This window comes from Esox lucius, chromosome 25 (genome assembly GCF_011004845.1).
Source record: "Esox lucius isolate fEsoLuc1 chromosome 25, fEsoLuc1.pri, whole genome shotgun sequence".
In the NCBI taxonomy this organism is placed as follows: Eukaryota; Metazoa; Chordata; class Actinopteri; order Esociformes; family Esocidae; genus Esox; species Esox lucius.
In genome coordinates, this window is record NC_047593.1 from 21093997 (window position 1) to 21118668 (window position 24672).

Genomic DNA, 24672 nt, shown 5'->3' on the forward strand with positions numbered 1-24672 from the left:
CCTGGACCAGAGCTAGACTATGGGTTCATGATATTATACCAGTCTGTATTTAACCAGGACCAGAGCTAGACTTTGGGTTCATTATTTTATTATAACAGTCTGTATTTAACTTGGACCAGAGCTAAACTTTGGGTTTGTGATATCATAGATATTCAGTCTGTACTCGTGAAGTCCTTTTTATTTTTAATTGTATTATTATGGACTTTTGGTTCCAAAGACCTGACAACTCTGTGAATATATTTGACAGACATGGGCAGAGGAAGACAGACAGACACTGATCTACTGAGTCAATACAAACATACATGTTCAACACTGACAGACAGACACTGATCAATCAATCAATCAAATGTATTTATAAAGCCCTTTTTACAACAGCAGTTGTCACAAAGTGCCTTACAGAGACACCCGGCCTTAAACCCCAAGGAGCAAACAACAATAGTGTTGAATTTCAGTGGCTAGGAAAAACTCCCTAAGGTCGAATTTTAGGAAGAAACCTAGAGAGGACCCAGGCTCAGAGGTTCTCAGAGAACCAGTCCTCTTCTGGCTGTGCCGAGTGAGTTATTAAGAGTCCAATTGGAATAATAAATACATTTCTCTGGGCTAAATCCAGAGTCTATTTGATTTTAGACTAGGTCAGAAGTATGACCAGGTGGACAAGGACAGGGACAGCAACGGGACCCCCAAACCAGGTAATCCGCAGGTGTGGACCAGGACCTCATCTCCTCCTAAAATGTAAAACTGGAGGAGACTGAAAAAAAGTTAGAAGTGCATTCCTCATATCCCCCAGCACAATAATATAGTAGCGTAACACCTTGGAACTGAGACGGGGGGGTCCGGCGACACTGTGGCCCTACCCCGGGGGAGGCCCCGGACAGGGCCCAACAGGCAGGATATCAATCCACCCACATAGCCAGGCATCAACCTGGCTATGTGCATTTCTAACCTTAATTGGCAGATCATTCCACAGGAGTGGAGCTCTATGAGAAAAGGCTCTGCCGCCAGCTGTTTGTTTAGAAATTCTAGGTACAATTAAAAGGCCTGCATCTTGCAATCTAAGGTTACGTGTAGGTATGTATGGCTGGATCATTTCAGCAAGGTAAGTAGGAGCAAGTCCATGTATTGATTTATAGGTTAAGAGTAAAACCTTAAAATCAGCCCTAACCCTAACAGGCAGCCAATGTAAGGACGCCAGGACAGGAGTAATGTGTTCAAATTTTTTTGTTCTAGTTAGGATTCTAGCAGCTGTGTGCAGCACTAATTGAAGTTTATTTATTAATTTGTCTGGATAACCAGAGATAAGAGCATTGCAGTAATCTAATCTAGAAGTAACGAAAGCATGGATTAATTTTTCTGCATCAGTTTTTGATAGGAAGTTTCTAATTCTTGCGATGTTTCGAAGATGAAAATAAGCAACTCTTGAGACATATTTTATATGTTCTTCAAAGGAGAGGTCAGGGTCAAGGGTAACGCCAAGGTTTTTTACAGTTTTTTGGGATACGACCATGCAGCCGTCGAGGTTCACAGTGAGATCTGCTAACAACGCTCTTTGTTTTATGGGTCCTAAAAGGAGCATTTCTGTTTTATTTGAGTTTAAGAGCAAGAAATTCTCTGTCATCCACTTCCTAATATCTGAAACGCATGCTTCCAAAATAGCTAATTTAGGGGCTTCTCCATGCTTCATTGAAATATATAACTGTGTGTAATCAGCATAACAGTGAAAGTTAATATTGTGATTTTGGATTACATCGCCCAGAGGGAGCATATATAGTGAGAACAATAATGGGCCCAGAACCGAGCCTTGATGAACTCCAAAGCATACATTTGACTTGTCAGAGGATATGCCATCCACACTAACGAACTGATATCTTTCAGATAAATAAGATTTAAACCAGGCTAGAACATGTCCACGTAGCCCAATATGGGTTTCCAGTCTCTCTAAGAGAAGGGAGTGATCAATAGTGTCAAAAGCAGCACTAAGATCAAGAAGCAACAGGAAGGATGCGGAACCTTTGTCTGAGGCCATAGAAGGTCATTTGTTACCTTCACGGGTGCAGTCTCATTACTATGATGGGATCTGAAACCGGACTGGAGTATTTCATAAATGTTTTTTGTCTTTAGGAAGGCATTCAGTTGTCGGGAGGTTCGATATTGGCCTATAATTGTTTAATATGTCGGGATCCAGATTAGATTTTTTTAGAAGAGGCTTAATTTCCGCAATTTTTAGTGAGTTTGCTACACATCCGGAGGAAAGGGAGCAATTTATTATGTTCAGCATTGGCTGACCTAGCACAGGAAATAGCTCCTTAAGTAATTTTGTTGGAATCGGGTCTAGCTGAGAGTTTGTGGGTTTAGAACTCATTACAAATGTAGTAAATGTGTCGAGCGATACGGTATCAAAAAATTCAAGTGTCCCCATTGACACCTAGTCAGGGAGGTTCAGGACATTTTTTGGACAACTGAGATTTTGAGGACCATAACTATTTAAGGAGGAGTCAGTTATTTGTTTTCTAATGGTGACGATCTTGTCATCAAAGTAGTTCATGTATTCATTACAACTAAAGTGAAGACCCACTTCACTTGCTAAGCTTTGCTTTTTTGTTAACTTTGCAACTGTATCAAAGAGACATTTTGGATTGTTTTTGTTCGCCTCAATCAGGTTGGAGAAATAAGCTGATCGAGCAGACGTGAGTGATTTTCGGTATTGTAGTGTACTGTCTATCCAGGCTAGTCTAAATACTTCCAACTTGGTGGAGCGCCACTTTCGCTCCAATTTTCTGGAGGCTTGCTTAAGTGCTCTAGTATTGTCGGTGTACCAGGGAGCAAGTTTCTTGCTGCGTATTTCTTTTGTTTTTAGTGGTGCAACTGTGTCTAATGTATTTCGCAGTATTGAGTTTAGATCCTCGATTTGATCGTTTACAGATTTATTTACTCTGTCGTTAATGAGCGAACTTGTAAGAATATCAAGGAATTTATTTGTAGTCTGAGAATTTATAGTATGGCTTTTGAAACTCATTGTTTGGGGGGCAAGTGGATTCCAATAATCCAGGATTTTGGGGGTATCTATTTATCGTGACAATATCTATTTCTCGTGACAGGACTCAATCTAAGGTATGACTGTGGCAATGTGTTGGACCTGAGACATTTTGGATGAAACCCATTGAGTCAATTATGGCTTCAAAGGCTTTTTGAAGAGGATCATTGGACTTTTCCAAATGAATATTGAAATTGCCAAAAATTAGAATACTATCTGCCATGACTACAAGGTTAGACAAGAATTCTGGAAACTCATTGAGGAACACAATAGGCCCGGGGGGCCTATTTTACATGAGTAAAACTTCGAAAGAATGAAACTCTGTGATATGTTTGAGAGTAAATTTATATTTACTGTCATAAATGTTAGCAACACCCCTTCCTTTTCGGGACGCACAAGGGATATGATCACTAGTATAACCAGGAGGAGAGGCCTCATTTAAGGCAGTGAATTCATTAGGCTTTAGCCGCGTTTCACATAAACCAATAGCATCTAGTTTATGATCAGAGATTAATTTGTTTACTGCAACTGCCTTTGGAGCAAGAGATCTAATATTTAGGAGTCCCATTTTGAGATGCGAGGTGATACAGTCATTTTTATTTGTGACCGAGGTGGAGGAAGGCTTTATCTTAATAAGGTTGTTTTTGTTAGCACTACCTTGTTTAACTTTTCTCAGCCTGGAACGAGTCACAGTGGCAATAAGTAAAGCTGTACTAACTACTCTGGCTATGCTATTGACAGACCTGCACCCTATCTCATGTTAAGGCTATAGGAGTGAGACTCTTGTCAATGTTCCTAGACAAAAGAAGAGCACCACTCCAGCTAGGATGGAGTCCGTCGCTCCTCAGCAGATCAGGCCTGGCCCTATTTCTGGGAGAGTCCCAAAAAGAAGGCCAGTTATCTACAAACTCTACCTCCTGCGACGGGCAGAACTCCGTTTTCAGCCAGCGATTGAGTTGCGCAAGTCTGCTGTAGAGCTCGTCACCACCCCTAGCTGGGAGGGGGCCAGAGACAATTACTCGATGCCGACACATCTTTCTAGCTAGTTTACACGCTGATGCTATGTTCTGCTTCGTAACCTCTGACTGTTTCATCCTAACATCGTTGGTGCCAACGTGGATAACAATATCTCTGTACTCTCTATACTTGCCAGTTTTAGACTTCGTTGGCACCAACCCCAGATTAGCGGCTACGTCGGTGGCTCTGCCCCCCGGTAAACAATGTACGATCGCCGGCTGATTCTTTAGTCTAATACTGCGTGTAATGGAATCGCCAATGACTAAAGCTTTCAGTTTTTCAAGGCCACCAGTAGAACATGCCTGCCGATCATTCCCCTCCGAACACGGCTCGGGTCTTGACTCCAGTGGGGAAAACCTGTTGAAAGTCTCAGTTGGTTTTAGCAACGATTCAGGTTTAAATGGTCGACGGCATTTCTTCCCAGTGACCAAGAGAAAGTTATTGCCCGGCTGCAGGAGCTGTGCCGGGGGGCTAACAAAAATATAGTTTCTACCATTTTAGGTTTAAATGGTCGACGGCACTGACGCAGATTTTTCTATTTCTACACTAGCATAATCCTTGCCTGACATTTGCGTCAGAAGCCGAGCCTCTAACTCTGCTATCTTTAACAGAAGACGAGGGTTCTCCTCCGTGTTGTTGCTACAACAATTACAGTGATAAGGCATTGTAATGATACTTATCCTCAGGTGTTCAGGGTTGAGTAGTTCTGTTAATTATGTCCAAAAAGAGTCCTGGTGTAGAAAAGTTGAGTAAGAGGTCAACCAATAAATATTGCGTTGGTAAAACTCTTAAAATAGAATTTTGACCAATTAGTTTATATAGAGTAAATTCGGAAATGTTTGGCAGGTAGGTAACAGCAGGCAGAGTACAGCACGTCAACAATCCCACAATGCAGTTCGTCACAAATAGCACTCTGCAAAATGATCTACTGGGTCAATACTAACATACATGTTCAACACTGACAGACACTGATCTGCTGGGTCAATACAAACATTCATGTTCAACACTGACAGACAGACACTGATCTGCTGATGTTTATTGGTGGCTGGGAACTAGTGAAGGCCAAACAAGGCTTCATTAGGGATATTTTAGCAGCAGAATATTATGCTGGCAGCACTCAGATTTTCTTTATCACAATAAAAGCCATCATTGAAATGTATGAGGCAATATATTTAACAATCTAGTCTGTTGGTGGAGAGTGCCTGCCTCAAGTGGAGGAGTTTAAGTATCTAGGGGTCTTGTTCACGAGTGAGGGAAGGATGGAACGGGAGATTGACAGACGGATCAGTGCAGCTTCTGCAGTAATGCGGTCGATGTATCGGTCTGTCGTGCTGAAGAAAGAGCTGAGCCGCAAGGCGAAGCTCTCGAGGCAAAGCTCTCGATTTACCGGTCAATCTACGTTCCTACTCTCATCTATGGTCATGAGCTTTGGGTCATGACCGAAAGGACAAGATCCCGGAAATAGGCGGCCAAAATGAGCTTTCTCCGCAGGGTGGCTGGGCGATCCCTGAGAAGCTTGGTCACCCGGGAGGAGCTCAGAGTAGAGCCGCTGCTCCTCCACATCGAGAGGGGTCAGCAGAGGTGGCTTGGGCATCTGTTTCGGATGCCTCCGGAACGCCTTCCTGGGAGAGTGTTTTCCGGTCCCGTCCCACCGGGAAGAGACCCCCGGGGAAGACCTAGGACACGCTGGAGGGACTTTGTCTCCCGGCTGGCCTGGGAACACCTCGGTGTCCCCCCGGAAGAGCTGGAGGAAGTGTCTGGGGAGAGGGAAGTCTGGGCATCTCTGCTTAGACTGCTGCCCCCGCGACCCGGCCCCGGATAAGCTGAAGAAGATGGATGGATGGATGGAATCTAGTCTGTAAAAAAAAATACAGACAAGCACAACATTGGAACGGACATTAAACATAAAATGACAGACTAGATTTACAGCCTGTTGGTGGCCTGTCTGCCTGATGCTCTTTCTGCCCAGATGCCCAGTTTCTCACAGTTGTACCATTTTCTCTCCATGTCTTAATAATGGAATTAATTGAACTTCAATGCCTTGAACATGTAATTACATCCTAGCCCTGATGGTGCTTTCAGTAACCATGTTCTGGATTTGCGTTGAATGTTCTTTTGTGTTCATGCTGTTGTTTTTGTTTTTGTATTAAACCTGAAATCATGAGGTGTGAGGAATCTTGATTGCACATGTGGACTCTGTTCAACTAATTACGTGACTTCTAAAGACAGCTGTTTTGCAATATTTTCTGTTATATATTTGTAATTGAATTTGCCAATTTTATTTTTCACTTTTGACATTATGAACTTATTGTTGATAAGTGGCTAAATCTCCTGATTTAATACATTTTGATTTAATGTTTTAACACGATAAAATGTGAAAAAGTCCAGGGGAGGTGACTGCTGTTGAGAGCAACTGTATACTGTGTGTGTGTGTGTGTTGGTGGGTGGGGGGGTGGGTGTGTAGTTGGATGGGTGTTAGTTATGAGTCCTTTTATTTGTTATACTCCCCTAATGTGTGTGTCTGTGTGTGTATGTCTGTGTGTGTGTGTGTGTGTGTGAGGTTCCCGGAGGCGTGGGAGCTGTGTAAGGCGCTGGGCACGGTTGAGGGCTGGACTGAGATGGGTCGGTCCTGTCTGGTTCACATCGAGGTGGACCTGGCCATCAGAGTGTTCCGGATGAGTGGCAACGTTGGCATGGTGATGTCCCTGCAAGCCATCAAGGTCAGAGGGCACACACAGAATGAGATATCCACCCTCTCAAATAATTTTTATGTTGTGAATGTTGAATTGGAATACTTAGGGAGTTTTTCCTAGCCACTGAAATTCAACACTACTGTTGTTTGCTCCTTGGGGTTTAAGGCCAGGTGTCTCTGTAAAGCACTTTGTGACAACTGCTGTAGTAAAAAGGTCTTCATAAATACATTTGATTGAATACATTTGTGTCCTCATAACTGCAGTGTGTTTTCTAGGTAACTACCGTAATGCCCATGATGTGCTGTTCAGTATGTACACGGAGCTGCAGACCCAGAAGATCAGGATCCCTGCTGAGATGAACACCAACCTCATGATCCTACACTCCTATATCCTAGTCAAGGTAGGACTACGATGTTGAGCTTGGTAAAGGTATGGGTGAAATTCAACAATACTGTTGTTTGAGCCATGTTTGTGACAACTGCTGATGTAAAAAGGTCTTTATAAATACATTTGACACATCTGCAGTAATTGAGTGCCATCGTGCTGGTTTGAATGCTGGTCATTCAGCTTCGCCGCCATGCTTATGAGACCAGAGTACAGCAACAAGAATGATCCCAAATACCGGAAGAAGATTGAGGCTATGGCCCGGTAGGAAACATGTTCACCAGATACAGGGAACCGAAACCTAACCCCGCCCCCCAGACATAACCCCGCCCCCAGACGTAACCCCACCCCCCCAGACATAACCCCACCCCCAATACCTAACCCCGCCCCTGAGACCTAACCCTGCCGCCGAGGCCACACCCCAACCCAGAAATGTTTGTGTTTGTTCCATTTGTTCGATTACCTTTCAAATGATATTAATTACATTGTCAAAGTATGATTATATACTTTGGGTTTGGTCACTGAAATGGAATGTAGGGTTGGAGCATTGAGTGTGTGTTTATACATATACACCCATGTACACACATACATATGTGTGTGTACCCCAAGGTTGGGGTTAGGATTCGTTTTTGGGGTTGCAGTTAGATTACTGGGAAAATATCATTTTAAATGGGTCCCAAAAAGGTCCACACGATTATATTTGTGTGTGTGCCCGTGTGTGTGTGTGCACGTGCAGGCTCACTAGATCCCTGACGTTCAACCACTGGAATGTTCAGAATGCCCTTAATTCAGCCTTGAATCAATACAATAGTTTGTAAAGAAGTAGAACCTGTACTGATCTGATCACAGATGTAAATTCCATGTTGACTGATAATAGTGTGTTCTGAAAGTATTCAGACTCTTTCACTTTTCACTATAAAACTATTTGGAAAAGCTACATCTGACATCCAGAAGGGCCAGACTTTAGTTAATGTTTGTAAGGCTGAACTGCAGATACCTCCACACTATCTTACCTCAAACATTAAGTGGAAAAACGGCAGTTTAAACTGGGCTTATCTGACATACCTCAGGCTCACTCAGAGTTAGCAAGAACTGCTTTTGGCTACTACACCCCCCATGCATGTTCTGGTGCCTGAATGGAAATCTGAATGTTTCATACATTCATTATTTACAGTGATGATTTTTCATGATATAGGTGTACATTTTAAGGTTTTTATTTTTTTTATTTTTTATTATACATTTCATATTTGTATGTTTTTTGTTATACAGGGCAATAATGCAAAACAAACTTCAGATTGGGTCTTAGATTGACTTCCTTGAACAAAAAATATAAAATCACGGCCTGGTGCTTTTCTTAAGGGGTATTTTAGGTACACAAATGCCTGCCAGCAGCACAACAGACAACCTGGTTGACACTCAAAATCTAAAATATACAGCAAACACTGTATATTTATACAAATTGTATAATATCCACGGTATGCTTTTCTAGTAATTGTGCAGTTAATTCTCATATTGTATTTTCAGAAAATGCTGGAATATTTTCTTTCTCCCCAAATTTGTCACTACCGAAACACAATATTAAATAATTTATTAAGAAGGCTTATAATGACCTATTACGATTTTGTATACATCTACCTTATAAATACATATTTTAGAAAAATAATTTTAAATCAATAAAGATTATAATTTTTATAATATTTTAAGTGTAATTTTTGAGAATTGTTGTATTTTGAACCCAATCTTTCTTTGTAGAAGGCATCAAGTTTATCGTACTGATTTCAAAGTTAAGGATTCATTAGTTTGAATATGCATTGAACCAAACACTATCATAACATCTTAGCTGATAATTCAATATACTTTATTTTTTACAAAACATCCCATGTTACGGTAGTGACTGCACATTTTTGGTAGTGACAGTCATTTTTTGGTAGTGACCACAATACTTAGTTTGCCATGGCTGAATCAGACTGTCCACATTTTTGTTTAATATAAATAAATAACTATGATGCATACATGCAGTCAGAACATATAGCAGACACACATCTGACAGTAAATATCGTATAAGAACACCTAGAGCTATTCTATACTTTGGGTCTGGAGGTGCAAGTGAGAAGAGGTATGCTCATAGATTTATTTCCCTAAAAACAATTTTGTTTATGAGTCATTCAGATAAATCTCCAGAACCACTGAACTGTGTGTGTGTGTGTTTTTACATAAAACATTAATTTCAAAATAATTTTCCTCATTCAGATAAATCTCCAGAACCACTGAACTGTGTGTGTGTGATTTTGGTTGGGTGACAGTTGTAGGTTAGCCTACAGTTTGACAAGAGTTTATAGTTTGACAAAAGCACAATGTTGTGTTTTACACAAATATAAGTAGGCTAAACACTTTGCAGTTTTAATGATAATGACTTTTACCCATCTTGCTCTCCACCACGTGCCCTCGCTGTACGGTTTCCTCCCCTGTCCCTGGCACCAATTAGCCACTTTGACACTCCCTTTTCAGCATCTCTTCTTGTAATCTGGTTTGTAAGGGCATTTTTTTTTCAAGCTTCCTGTAAAATAGAGAAAGAGCATTAGAGTGAGATTAAATTCCTAATTTGAGCCCTTGCAACAAAGCAGAAATCTCCACCATGTAATTTTTCAGGTAATACAATAATGGTATCGGATATAATATTCTGTCAAACACGACATTTTTGCTGCAAAAGGTTTATTAAACAAACAAACAAACAAGGGAATGGTTCTGTACCTGTACCTGAAAACTACAGTTAATTAAAATTTGTTACTTTTGTTCTATTGTATTTACCTATGCTTGTAACTAGTGTATTTTTACTTATTTTATTTGTAGTACCTCACTTGTATTTAATAATGATTTAACTTTATTATTTATTATAAACCATGAGTTGTGTGATTGCTACACCACTAATTAACAGTTACTTATCACTGAATTGGCAGTATACCTGGTCCATATTGTCATAATTAAAGGTATTCTCTATCCAGGTATATCCTGATTATTATTATTTGTGTCACCGTTGTATTAAGTGGCTTGACTTAGCCTTGACTACGAAGACAGCGAGAATCTTCCTAATCTCCTCCCGAAAATTACAGCAGAGAGTTAGTGAGACTGAGAGAATGAGTGGTGTCGCGGGCACGAAAAATGCGAGGGGGATGGGAAGTGCTAAATGAAGTCTCGCGAGATATATCCTGCTTTTTAAAATTATTATTATTTGTGTCACCGTTGTATTAAGTGTCTGTACCTGTAGGTGTCTTTTTGTAACTGTTTAAATTATATTGTAAAAGTGTGCATACTTTTGACTGCACCAGTGTGACAGTATCTGTAGGGTCTTGATCCTTTTAATTGGCCGATTATTGGTTAAAATGGCAATTGTGTTGGCATTTGTATAGATAAAAGTAATTTCAAAGTTAGATATCTGTTTGCACTTCCTCTGTAAACTGAATTAGTCCCCAAGTGTAGCCCATTTTCAACCCATGCACTCATTTCCCATTAGTAAACCACCTAGGCCCCACAAAGGGAGCCCAACTGGGTGTGCCCATGTTGGACTTACTCAGTTGACCCAAGTGGGCCCCAGATAAGAAGCCCATTTTGAGCCCATGCCCACTCTGTACCCCTGTCGCCCATTTGTAACCCATATGGGCCCCACATAAACGTGTTGGCTGGGCGGCACCCTGAACAAGCACCAGGCTGCAGCAGCTGATTAGGACACACCTCCACGCAGGACTGGAGGTTTGACAGTGCAGTGTTTATTGATGATTAGATGTGTATGTATTGAATTTGTATTTCTCCACAGGATCTAACGAAGACATGGAGGAAATAAAACATCTAACCATTCTAATCCTGCTAGCAGGTAATTAACATTGTGTGTGTGTGTGTGTGTGTGTGAGACACCTGAACTAGCTTAACTATTTACACATGAAGGTTGCACAAACACCTATGCATGTGGGATAGTTTCTAAGGATGGTGAAATTAGACTGATGACTGACATGTGGATCTTGGTTCTGTATCAGGATGGTGGATATACATTATAATGGAGTGTAATGTATTCTTGCCTGATGTTTTCCTGAATTTTTCAACAGGACTAGTGGGGACAACATCAGGCCAAAATACGTCAACAGGTAATGTTGTTTCATTAGCATTAACTTACCAACCACTAAAACAAAATCGGTTATATACTGGGTCTTCTACCTGTGCTTGTCCAGGGACCTCCACCCAAACCAAGAGACAATCCAGTGACCCTCATAATATGCTGGCCTGTACCACTACCTCGGTTGTTTTGATTCCCACTGGGGGGCCTGGGGGGAGTTATGAAAATTAGAGATGTTACGATTCCGATACAAGTATCGGAAATGCCTCTGATACTGCCAAAAATGCTGGCATCGATATCGGCGAGTACTGGAGTCCAGGCACCGATCCGATACCACGTACTTTAATAGAAATAGGAATCCATTTACTGGTTAGCTCCATTGACATATATATAAAGCTCCGACATCTCTGACACAGTTCTTCTTCGCCGCTTTTAAAAAAGTTGCGCTGTGCTGCCATCAGCAGCTGCTGTTTTAGAGGGGCGAAGAAGAATTGTTCACCTGGCGCCTCCTCAAAAAGGAGCTAATGTTAGCGCATCATGTCGGCGGTTTGGCAGTACTTTACAGTGGCTTTTCCCCCCAGTAAGACGGCGACATGCAACTTATGTAAAGAAGCAATTTCGAGGGGTGGCACGAGTGTTGCAAATTTCCACACCAGCAACTTAATCAAACATCTGAAGACGCGTCACGCTAAAGAGCACGACGAATTTACCAAAGTAAAAGGGAAAAATAAGGACGAACTGCAGCAGCAAACTCTGGAAACTGCCTTCCAGCGACGAGATAAATTCCCTAAAGACAGCCAAAAAGCAACAAAGATAACCGACAAAATTTTGGAGTTTATTGTCCTGGATGACCAACCCCTGTCTGTTGTCGAAAATGTGGGATTTCGCCACTTAATGGAGCATTTGGAGCCAAGGTACTGTTTGCCAGGTCGTAAATATATATCCGAAACTGCGCTACCCAAATTATACGAGGCCGTTAGGTAACACATTTCGTATATGCTGAAAGACGTGCAGGCAATCAGCTTTACCACGGACATTTGGAGCTCCGACATGTGCCCCATGTCTTTGCTAAGTTTAACGTCACACTGGGTGGACAGTGAGTCAACATTTACCCCTCGAAGTGCGGTGCTGCACGCCAACAAGTTCCGAGGGTCACATACTGGCACATTAATTGCCGAAGCAATTGAGGGGATGCTAGTAAAGTGGAAAATCCCCAAGTCCAATGTTCATGTTGTTTTGCGCGACAACGCTAACAACATGAAGAAAGCCATGGACGAGATGGATGTACCAAGTTTGGGATGCTTCGCCCACACTCTCCAGCTGGTGGTGCATGAAGGGCTACTGTCACAGAGAAGTGTGAGTGATGCACTGGCGAATGGTAGGAAGATAGTCGCGCATTTCAAACACTCGCCACTGGCTACTACACGCCTGGAGAATATTCAAAAAGATCTCCAAATGACCATCAATCGTCTGCACCAAGACGTAGCAACGAGGTGGAACAGTACCTACTATATGGTTGAGAGTTTACTGGAGCAGAAGAGGTCAATTTCAGCATATGGAGCTGACCACGACCTGCCAGTGACCCTTACGGCTAACCAGTGGGCTTTACTGGAGAAAATAATCACTGTTCTGGCACCATTTGAAGAACTGACCAAACAGATTAGCTCCCAGGAGCAGGGAACACATTTCGAGCGGCAGCCCGGCCACAGGCCCAAATCCAACCGGCAGCCCGGCCACAGGCCCAAATCCAACCGGCAGCCCGGCCACAGGCCCAAATCCAACCGGCAGCCCGGCCACAGGCCCAAATCCAACCGGCAGCCCGGCCACAGGCCCAAATCCAACCGGCAGCCCGGCCACAGGCCCAAATCCAACCGGCAGCCTGGCCACAGGCACAGCACTTTGAACCAGTCAGGGAGCAGACAACAGTAAGCATGCCAAGGATGCTCTGACCCGAGAGGTGGAGAAGATGTAGGCGTTACTGAGCAGGACCACACCTGAGGGAGCAGAGACAGTGCCAGAAAACCCCCATAAAGCTCCACGTATGGAAGCACAGCCAGACAGCAGAAAGAGCAGCTTGAAATGCCTGTTTGAGGAAATCCTGCAGGAGCATGATGAGGAACGTGGGGCAAGTAGCACAAGCACACAAGTTCAAATACAGACATATTTGACAGAGCAAATGGTCCCATGCTCAGACAGCCCATTCCAGTACTGGGGAGTCAACCAAATTCGTTTTCCGACCCTGGCTGCCACTGCTGCAAAGTTTCTCTGTGCTCCTTTTACCAGTGTTGACAGTGAGAGACTGTTCAGTGCAGCGTCCAGCATTGTTGATGCAAGAAGGAACAGGCTAGGAGGAGAGAGGGCAGAAATGCTCATCTTCTTGAAGAAGAATCTGCCTTTGCTCTTGAAATTATGAGCAATACTAAATTGCTAAAATGCTACTGCAATGTGTAGCCTACTTGTTTTAAAGTATTGTTTATTGTGTAGCTGCTGCTCTTTTGATTTGTATTTTTTGATTTTTACTTTATAGGTTGGTGTTGCACTATTGTTAAATACTGCACTATTTAAAGATTTAAATGCCTTTTTATTTTAGGACATAATGGCTGCACTTATTTTTTTTTTTAAAGGAATCATTCAAATTGTTGTTTGACTGTTTTATACTGTTCTATTTAAATGGCTTTTTTATTTTACAATATTGTGGCTGCACTTTATTATTTATAAATAATTATTCCTATATTTAAGTTGCTTTTTCACTACTGTTTTATACGGTTCTATTTAAAAATACATTTCTTCCATTTGCTGTATTCATTCATGTTTTACAAAGGGTTTAACCTGAGCCAGGCCTTTCCACAATGATAATCATATCACAGTCATGCAGGCGTAGTATGATCTCTTTTTTTAACACTGGTATCGGTACTCGGTATCGGTCAAAACCCACAGGATGTGTATCGGAATCGATATCGGGAGGTAAAAAATTGTATCTGAACATCTCTAATGAAAATGTATACTCACTACTTTCAGTCAGTTATGACAAGAGAGTGAGCTGAATAACTTTCAGAAACACATCCTCTCTAAGGAGAACATAGAGAGGATAACAACAAAATCTAGTGAGCCAAATACTGTTGTAGTGGGTCAAACCTGGCATTCATTCTGTGTTTGATCATCAACATACACATTAGTGTACGCAACACATTTGAATACTATAATCTGGCAAAGTCATCTGGCAATGGGCCAGCATGTTAGATATGCCAATTTCTGGTCCCTTTCCATCTCTGCCCCTACTTATGAATTAAATAACAGCACCCATACAAACACAGTGTAACATTTTATAACATCACAACCAGTGACTCACCATCTGCCCATAAAAATGTGTCAATTCTATCATATTGTAACAACATCATTTGTTGCATTATTGATTTAATAATTGATTTATGGAGCTTAATTTCCTAACTGTTCCCTTGCCTGTTCCCCAACTGCCGTGCCGCCCACAGGCCCAAATCCAACCGGCAGCCCGGCCACAGGCACAGCTCCAACAGGCAGCCCGGCTACAGGCACAGCTCCAACAGGCAGCCCGGCCCCAGAAACAGCTCCAACAGGCAGCCTGGCCACAGGCACAGCTCCAACAGGCAGCCCGGCTACAGGCACAGCTCCAACAGGCAGCCCGGCCACAGGCCCAAATCCAACCGGCAGCCCGGCGACAGGCACAGCTCCAACAGGCAGCCCGGCCACAGGCTCAAATCCAACCGGCAGCCCGGCGACAGGCACAGCTCCAACAGGCAGCCCGGCCACAGGCACAGCTCCAACAGGCAGCCCGGCCACAGGCACAGCTCCAACAGGCAGGCCGGCAACAGGCACAGCTCCAACAGGCAGCCCGGCCACAGGAACAGCTCCAACAGGCAGCCCGGCCCCAGAAACAGCTCCAACAGGCAGCCCGGCCCCAGAAACAGCTCCAACAGGCAGCCCGGCTACAGGCACAGCTCCAACAGGCAGCCCGGCCACAGGCCCAAATCCAACCGGCAGCCCGGCGACAGGCACAGCTCCAACAGGCAGCCCGGCTACAGGCACAGCTCCAACAGGCAGCCCGGCCACAGGCACAGCTCCAACAGGCAGCCTGGCCACAGGCACAGCTCCAACAGGCAGCCCGGCTACAGGCACAGCTCCAACAGGCAGCCCGGCCACAGGCCCAAATCCAACCGGCAGCCCGGCGACAGGCACAGCTCCAACAGGCAGCCCGGCCACAGGCACAGCTCCAACAGGCAGCCCGGCCACAGGCACAGCTCCAACAGGCAGGCCGGCAACAGGCACAGCTCCAACAGGCAGCCCGGCCACAGGAACAGCTCCAACAGGCAGCCCGGCCCCAGAAACAGCTCCAACAGGCAGCCCGGCCCCAGAAACAGCTCCAACAGGCAGCCCGGCCACAGGAACAGATCCAACAGGCAGCCTGGCCACAGGAACAGCTCCAACAGGCAGCCTGGCCCATAGCGCAGCTCCAACAGGCAGCCCGGCCACAGGCCCAAAGCCAACCGGCAGCCCGGCCACAGGCACAGCTCCAACAGGCAGCCCGGCCACAGGCACAGCTCCAACAGGCAGCCCGGCCACAGTTACAGCTCCAACAGGCAGCCCGGCCACAGGCACAGCTCCAACAGGCAGCCCGGCCACAGGCTCAAATCTAACCACCAGCCCGGCCACAGGCCCAAATCCAACCGGCAGCCCGGCTACAGGCCCAAATCCAACCGGCAGACCGGCCACAGGCCCAAATCCAACCAGCAGCATGGCCCATAGCGCAGCTCCAACCGGCAGCTCAGCCACAGGCCCAAATCCAACCAGTAGCCCGCCCCATAGCGCAGCTCCAACCGGCAGCCTGGCTACGGGCCCAAATCCAACCGGCGGCCCGGCCACAGGCTCAAATCCAACCGGCGGCCCGGCCACAGGCTCATATCCAACCGGCGGCTCGGCCACAGGCTCAAATCCAACCGTTGGCCCGGCCACAGGCACAGCACCAATGTATTAATTATTTGAGTCAGATAAGTTTGTTTGACATCAGATCAATGAGTTTGACATCACATCTGTGAGTTTGACATCAGATCAGTTTGTTTGACATCAGATCAGTTCGTTTGACATCACATCAGTGACTTTGACATCAGATCAGTGAGTTTGACATCACATCAGTGACTTTGACATCACATCAGTGACTTTGACATCACATCAGTGTGTTTGAGTCAGATCAGTGTGTTTGAGTCAGATCAGTGAGTTCGACATCAGATCAGTGAGTTCGACATCAGATCAATGTGTTTGACATCAAATCAGTGTGTTTGAGTCAGATTAGTGAGTTTGACATCAGATCAGTGAGTTTGACTTCAGATCAGTGTGTTTGAGTCAGATCAGTGAGTTTGACATCACATCAGTGAGTTTGACATCACATCAGTGAGTTTGACATCAGATCAGTGAGTTTGACATCAGATCAGTGAGTTTGACATCAGATCAGTGTTTGACGTCACACTCATTTGACAGACAATCCAAGTTAGCTTGTAGGCATCTAAACCTGTCTGAGGGGGTCGCTAGAGCACAATGAGTCAAGACAATCTGTGCTGACGCTACCCAGACCCTGGGTAATGCTTTTTCCTTATGGATTGCCTCACCACAGCCACATGTGGCGGACAGCTTCAGCGTTAGACTACTGCGCCAGCTGGGAGCCCCCCCCATTTATGAATTCTGAACATATTTGTCTGATTGTACAGTAGTACCTAAATGAAAGTAATGTTCCAATTCTGTTTACATGTTTGTGTGTTAGTTTATTTTACATTGTAAGGTGAAATTCTTTGACGATTAGGAGTTCTGAAGGTTTTCCATGTTCACTTCACCTGTCTAGGAGTGGATCTGTAGTAACTGACATGACTCTGGTGTTTGCCAACCAAACATCGACTCCCAGTGTAAATGTGGCGCTGGCAGCTTTCATCAACAGTACCACCAACTTGACTATTGTACAAGGCAGCATCCAAATTAGTAAGTATTGACCATCTAAGGTGGAATATCTAAATAGTTTTAAATACAAAATGAGAACGCAAGGCAACAACAATGGGCTGGTGTGTTAAAACTGCCAGATAGGATTTCTGGTCCCAGTCCGTCCCTGCCACTACCCACAAATGGATTAACAGCCCCAAGAAATATCAGCCCCTTCACATGTTACAACACGACAAACAGAAAATTACAAAATGTATCAATCTTGTCACATGGAAATGACATTTCTGCTGCACTAGCTAAAACCAGGAAAACTAGTAATGTTTCCATGATAATTCAGCCATATAATTAATTAACCCTTCCCTCAACAGCACCTTCCAACACAACTGCTGCACCAAATGCAACAGCAGCCGTCACCACCACCACTACCACCATCACCATCACCACCACTCCAGCATCAACTAACCCACCATCTGGTAGTGAAGGATCTCTGAATGTTCAGTTCAGCCTGAACCAGAACTTCACCTCAGATCTCTCTAAACGTACTTCTTCGGGGTTCCAGAATCTGTCTATGCATATAGTCTCCCAGGTTAGTATCAAGGTCTCTCAAGTGGTCTCATAGGTTGGGGTAAAATCTATTTACTCCAGTCAGTTGAAGAAGAACCTTGAATATCCCATTTCAATGAATTTGCCTTTAAATTAGGAAAATGGAATCTGTTTTATTAATCTTCAGCATAGACCTTCTATATATCATTGGGATTGACCCCTGATAGACAGACATGAGTGGGCAACCTGTTGTAAGGCAGTCAATCCATAGACTGTTCAGTCAGGTGACTGCAATTTGATTGGTTGACTGTTGGAACAGTTAACATCTTAATGAACATTTTGCGTGACTGGAATTTTTACATGGTAACATTTTGTAATTGTATGGTAATCATTCAATGCAGGTGAACAACGTCTTTTTCAAACAATTTGCATCATTCCTTCGTTCCCTTGTCAACTCATTCAGGTAAGTGCATAAAATATTTTACATTTGTGTTATTTTATGTTTTCGCTGTCATTTGCCATTTTGAATTCCTCCCCAATTTTACAATAACCAACTGTACCAATCGCCGGTCTGGTTGAAGCAACTACTAGGGACGCACTGATACCAGTATCGGGCCGATGCTGTGCTCATGTACTTGTACTCGTATTCATAGACACTTTCCAATACCACGCACCGATACCATTTCGGGCCAATATTAAGTGAAACTCGATGGTTGTGCCGGGTCAGTGTATGGAGTGGCCAATCGTTATTCTATCCTAAACAGGCAAACAAATCATACTTTTTTTTAAATTAACCGGCTTGTTATCCGTTTTAGGTTAGGGAAACATTGACAGACTTCCGCATGCGCCGTTTCTGGTTCTCTACTGGGAAATCGGGAAACGAGCTTAGCAAATGTAGGCGGGGAAAGGGGAGGTGCTGTGGAACAGGTTGCGTTCATTTTATTTATATCAAGCGTGATAATGTTTTATCTACTATTCCCGTGAGTCTCATCTCGTAATGCCCCTTGGAGCGTGGCGTGCACTAGGCTCAGGTGTAAGAGGCTGGGTAGCTTGCTACCTAGTGTACTTTGTGTTTATTTCATTAAAGTCTACATGTGTGGTTAACGCAGTCATTCGTATAATTTTTACTGCACATTGTCAATTCTGTAGGTTGCGTTGGATGCGTTACCAGCATATTATTATCTGGCCATCTAACTAAGGCTATCCAACATGGGTTGATAAGATTTTGTCTCTGAAATAGACAAGGCCATGTTTTTCTAAGCTACTAGTCGTGAATTTGTATTTGATGGATATTTACTTGCATTTGTATGTATGCAGAGTTAATGGGCAAACCATTAATGTCCTGTGTCAAAATGCCTTAAATCATATAAACAACCTCACATACACAGTAAATTCATGAAATTCTGAAAGGCTTTTCTTTATTGGGCCTTTTTAGACAATTACAATTCCAAGTTGGGGACTTCATGGTCTTACAAGAGGAAACCTGTAAGACCATGAGTTGGGCTGAAAAGGTTTTATCATAATGCCCCATGTATGTTTAAGTAGAGCAACTAGTTCTGTCGTAGTCACCACATTGTTGTTATTCATTAAGGCCACATAGGAGGTATTGAATGTAGAGACAGCCTACCTAGTACCTACAGACAACAAACTGACAAATTAAAGAGAGAACATAAAGAAATCAAGGGTTCATGTATTGCAACCCTACCATACAGGTGTACTGAATGATACAACCCTACCATACAGGTGTACTGAATGATACAACCCAACCATTCAGGTATACTGAATGATACAACCCAACCATACAGGTGTACTGAATGATACAACTCAACCATACAGGTGTACTGAATGATACAACCCAACCATTCAGGTGTACTGAATGATACAACCCAACCATTCAGGTATACTGAATGATACAACCCAACCATACAGGTGTACTGAATGATACAACCCAACCATACAGGTGTACTGAATGATACAACCCAACCATACAAGGGTACTGAATGATACAACCCCACCATACAGGTGTACTGAATGATACAACCCAACCATACAGGTGTACTGAAAGATACAACCCTACCATACAGGTGTACTGAATGATACAACCCTACCATACAGGTGTACTGAATGATACAACCCTACCATTCAGGTATACTGAATGATACAACCTTACCATACAATTTTAAGTAATTAACATCCTATCATGCTCTGTAGCATTTCTTTTGAATGAATGGTGTTCCATCCCTCCAGTAGAGTTCCAGAGACTTGCCAAATCTATGCCAAGGTGCATTGAAGCTGTTCTGGTGTTTCGTGGTGGCCCAACACCTTAATGAGATACATTTTGTTTTTGATGGATGACAAATTACAGGAAAAATCTCTGTAATGAGGAGTTTATGCACTGCAACCCTACTATAATATACTATAATATATTATCCTATACTATAATATCCTTCTCTGTAGTTCTACTACAATATCCCTATCTGTGTTGTTCTACTATAATATATTATCCTATACTATAATATCCTTCTCTGTTGTTCTACTATAATATCCCTGTCTGTGTTGTTCTACTATAATATCCCTGTCTGTGTTGTTCTACTATAATATCCCTGTCTGTGTTGTTCTACTATAATATCCCTGTCTGTGTTGTTCTACTATAATATCCCTGTCTGTGTTGTTCTACTATAATATCCCTGTCTGTGTTGTTCTACTATAATATCCCTGTCTGTGTTGTTCTACTATAATATCCCTGTCTGTGTAGTTCTCAACAGGCTCTTCTTCCTGAAAGTCTGATCACATCCTGCATTGACATTCTCAGTAAACTGGGAAAGATTTACTATTGTTTTTCCTTGCATATCACAAGAATGCATGAGCATCACAGTCATTCAATGTGTGCTTTTGACATACATTTCCAACCCTATTTAGTGATGTCTTGACTCACCGGACATTCAGACTGTTGGCGAAATGTCGGATAGCCAACGCTAGCATCGCTTCGCCTGTAGCATACTTGTGGGTGTGTCTGTGGGTGAACCAGCGTCATAACAGCAGATAAGCTGTGTATCAAGGTTTGAACATAGCAAATTTGTAATACATTTTCTATTTCTCTACTCAATTCATATGCCTCACTGATGTAATTCTGACAACCTGCAATGGTAGCTAGCATACCAGCTTCCTAGAACTAGGTAGCCACCAGTCAGCTAATGTAGCTAGCTATCCAATATTGACACCAGAAGCGCCTACTATCTCGGCCATCTGTCTCCACGCTGCATTTTTTGTTGGCGTCGCTTGAGTAAAATAGCGTGCAATCGTGCAGCTCAGGGAATCCCATCGCTGCTACTAGACGAGATGGTATGTGCCAATCGGTCCTAAAACTGGCATAGTAGCTTACTATATAGTATGTACTTCCAGAACGTAGTATGAGATTTAGCCCATCTCCCTGTTTTTAGGAGCGGATCTGTAGTGACCAGCATGACTCTGGTCTTCACCAGCAAGTCTTCGGTTCCCAGCATAAGCGCCGTCCTGGCAGCTTTCAATTCCACCGGACTGAACATTATACCAAACAGCATCATTGTCAGTAAGTATTCACCAATACAATTTGGACAGGTGGGTTAGCGAGACAATGGTGGATTAGTGCAAGGACCAAATTTAGCGCTTCTACTTCATATAATTTTTTTAATTGTAATTGAAATTAGCAATTTTGACATTACCGTCCTAATACTTATGGACAGCACTGTACGTGTTGGTGACAACTTGGCAATGGGTGAATGCTCTTGCAATGCATATTCCGTTGACAGTTAGATACTTAGGCGAACATTGTGCACATTTATAGTCAAATTATAATTTTGAATTGATAAAGAGAGACAACACTGAGGTTTAAAACAAAAACTGTTCCAGATGGGTATAAAACTTGCCATTTACTAAAGCCTGTCTGTTTCACTAACTTTTTCAGCACCAACAAGCAGTGCTCACCAACCCACGGTCTTCTCTCTGGCAGTCTTACCTGTCACTTTGGCACTGCTATTGGGACAGCTGGTGGCTAGCTAATAGCCTGGCAAAGCCAATGGCACCTCTACTAGCTAGCAAATATCCTGAATCACCTGGCTGAGGTGGCACTGGTTTGACCAATCGACTCTTCCCAGCTCTGAGGGAGACAGCCTAAAGATGTATGACCTTAAGATCAATGACCTTAAGAGGAATCTTTTGTCATGTAAATTTGGAATGTTTTTGAATATGAATATTCTTAGTATTCTATATCATTTGATTAAATAAGAGACACCAATTCTATGTATAGCTTATGTAACTGTATTCCCACTTATTCAAATAGGCCAAATAAGATCTAAATTACTTTTCATTCATTGTACCGTTACATTGAACCTTGTACACAGCAACCAAAATGGTGCATTTATCTATTTATCTATCAGATAGAAAAATGATTAGAAAACATGTTTTTTCCAGGCTGACATCCTAATCCTAATATTCTTTTCAATATGTATAAAATACTTTTCCTATCTATTTCAAATGTGTTTTATCATATTTATAATTTCCCTCTTTAATTGTCTGCTTGTTACTATTGGCATTTCACTGAATATCATATCAAAATCATGTCAATGTTTTAAAATGGTTGTAAAGCCTGGTTTCCACTACTCATTATCATTATTATTAAATCTAATATATTAAATGTAACACTTGTAAAATATAGACACAGGTCATTTTCTTCATTACAGTTGAGATAATTCCCTGTCCTCAAGTGGGTCTTTATGATCTTTTGTTTGGTGTTTGTTTAGTTCTTTCCTCATCTGTACATTGTCAGGTTTTAACTGTTTCCCTTCTTTCCCTCCGTCTTTAGGTGTTTTTATGAGAGACATTTAATAATTTAGACACAAATTGGATGCACCAAAAAAGAAGAAAAAAAAGATGAACACTAACTTTGTTCACAAGTTTGTCTATTTAAAAATTTTTGTTGACATGCGTGGTGGTTTTTCAGTGTGAGTTTTGAGTTTCTTCATGAATTACATCATAAGGCATTAATGTTAATTTGTATTCATTCTATTAATATTTAGTGTTTTTGCAAGCAAAAAAACATTTAAAGTCCAGGGGCCATACTCACAAAACACTAAGAGGCCTCCCAAACAGCAGTAAAACTAAGAGTTTCCTCTTAAATCCTATTCACAAAGCTGCTAAGACCAACTTTTCCTAAGAAATGGGGACAAGTCTTAATCGAAGAGAAAGGGCGAGGTTGACCCCATTGCTGTTGATGATGTGTTCCATGAACAAGCTTACTTGCTATGACCACAGTGGCTGGCTGATAGGGGAGGGGTCTGTCAGTGAATTCATCATAGCAATACTGGAGAAGGATGTGTCATGTTGCCTTATTGAAATGAAGATATAAAAAAAAAAAACGATGGCCAAGTGTCACTGATTAAACATGAAACCAAGAATGATATACTGACTAGTCAAGATATGTCAGGTTAATTGTCAGCCTCTTACATGTCTGGCAGCTTGTAAAGGAATGCGCGTTCATCTTTTGATGGTGCAATAATTCGTTCAATTATGTGTCCCATCTATAATACCAAATACACCGGGTGGTCCAGCTATAGCCATGAAGTCAGCTTTGTTTCTTTTATTTGGCGAAGGTCATGAGGAAACAAAATAATTGACATTGACAACATGGAGTCTGGGGAGGGCATTTATTGTTAGATGTAATATTCTACTGACAGATGACTGAGATATACATAGTTTGTTTGCTCTGCATATCTGCATTTTCCCTGTGGTCTGTAGATGACCAACCTGCCAATATAGGAAACAAATAAATGTATCAATAAATATATTTATACATAAAAATAGAATAATAAATGTATTCATCAATATTATTTCATTATTTATTTAATGACCTGATCACTCATTTCTGTATTTATTTCCGTATTCTTTATTTCTGTATTTATTTATTTCCGTATCCTTTTATTTTTGTTTTTACATATTCTTTTAAAAAAATATATATTTCTCTATTTCCCTGACTAACATTCAGACCTAGCAATCAAGCCCAGAGCAGCAGATAGAATAAGACTGAAGACGGTGAGAGCTGTTTTAGATGTCACAATGTTGCCAATCACTATTCCTAGTTTAAGCACATGCATGATTTCTGCGTAAATATAAGGTATCGAAAAACCAAGAGGAGTTTTTGGAAAAACATTGTCATTTTCGCCCAGGCTACGAGAACGGCGTCTTTTTTAACATATTTAGACATACGGATATTTAATATACATTTTAACAATACTGAGAGATTCCAGTAATATAACTAAACAAGTAAAACTGAAGGAAATACTTTTTAAAACTTTCTGTATAATGTAATAAAGTAAACATGCAATTTCTGGTGAGGAATAAATTAGGACACCCCCACATTTTGTCCCACTTAAAATGGCTGAAATCACACACAGGTGTATCACATCAGGTGCACATGATTAGAACATTGTTACTCAGTGTTTTGAAGGAGGCTTGCCCAATTAAACCTCAGACATTCAGTTTGGTGTGCTGTTGACTGTTGACATGAGTGTGAACACCATGGTGAGATCGAAAGACCTGTCTGAGGCCTTCAGAAAGAAGATTGTTGCAGCTTATGAGTCTGGTAAGACATTTAAAAAGATCTCAAGACTTTGAAATCAGCCATTCCACTGTCTGGAAAATAGTGTACAAGTGGAGGACATTCAAAACAACTGCCAACATGCCCAGGTCTGGCCGTCCAAGCAAGTTCACCCGGAGAGCAGACCGCAAGATGCTAAAAGAAGTCTCCAAAAACACAGCAGGCTCTGGCGACCGTTGATGTGAAAATGCATGCCTCTACAATCAAAAAGAGACTGCACAAGTTTAATCTTCATGGGAGTTGTGCAAGGAGGAAACCTTTACTCTCCAAGAGAAACACTTAAGGCCAGACTGAAGTTTGCCAGAGAGAA

The 24672-nt window shown here is 42.4% G+C and overlaps 1 protein-coding gene and 1 long non-coding RNA gene across 2 annotated transcripts; both read left to right on the forward strand.

Annotated features, from left to right (window-relative positions):
* The first annotated feature begins 10688 nt into the window (after positions 1 to 10688).
* LOC117594102 lies at positions 10689 to 13097 on the forward strand. Its single transcript, XR_004575477.1, has 3 exons — positions 10689 to 10993; positions 11223 to 11261; positions 12940 to 13097. It is a non-coding gene; the product is annotated as an uncharacterized LOC117594102 (long non-coding RNA).
* Positions 13098 to 13271: 174 nt separating this feature from the next.
* Positions 13272 to 22423, forward strand: LOC105007868 (basic proline-rich protein). Its single transcript, XM_034291107.1, has 8 exons — positions 13272 to 13359; positions 14719 to 15573; positions 15724 to 16231; positions 17097 to 17230; positions 17557 to 17774; positions 18133 to 18194; positions 21172 to 21299; positions 21675 to 22423. Exons 1-8 carry the CDS (start codon positions 13272 to 13274, stop codon positions 21767 to 21769), a joined length of 2088 nt encoding a protein of 695 aa, XP_034146998.1. The 3' UTR covers positions 21770 to 22423.
* Positions 22424 to 24672: the final 2249 nt, after the last annotated feature.

Coding starts and splice junctions, on each gene's coding strand:
- LOC105007868 (XM_034291107.1), top strand. CDS start 13,272: ATGGAAGCACAGCCAGACAGCAGAAAGAGCAGCTTGAAATGCCTGTTT. Junction 13,360..14,718: donor TGATGAGGAACGTGGGGCAA/GTAGCACAAGCA, acceptor TGCCGCCCACAG/GCCCAAATCCAACCGGCAGC. Junction 17,231..17,556: donor ACAAGGCAGCATCCAAATTA/GTAAGTATTGAC, acceptor TTCCCTCAACAG/CACCTTCCAACACAACTGCT.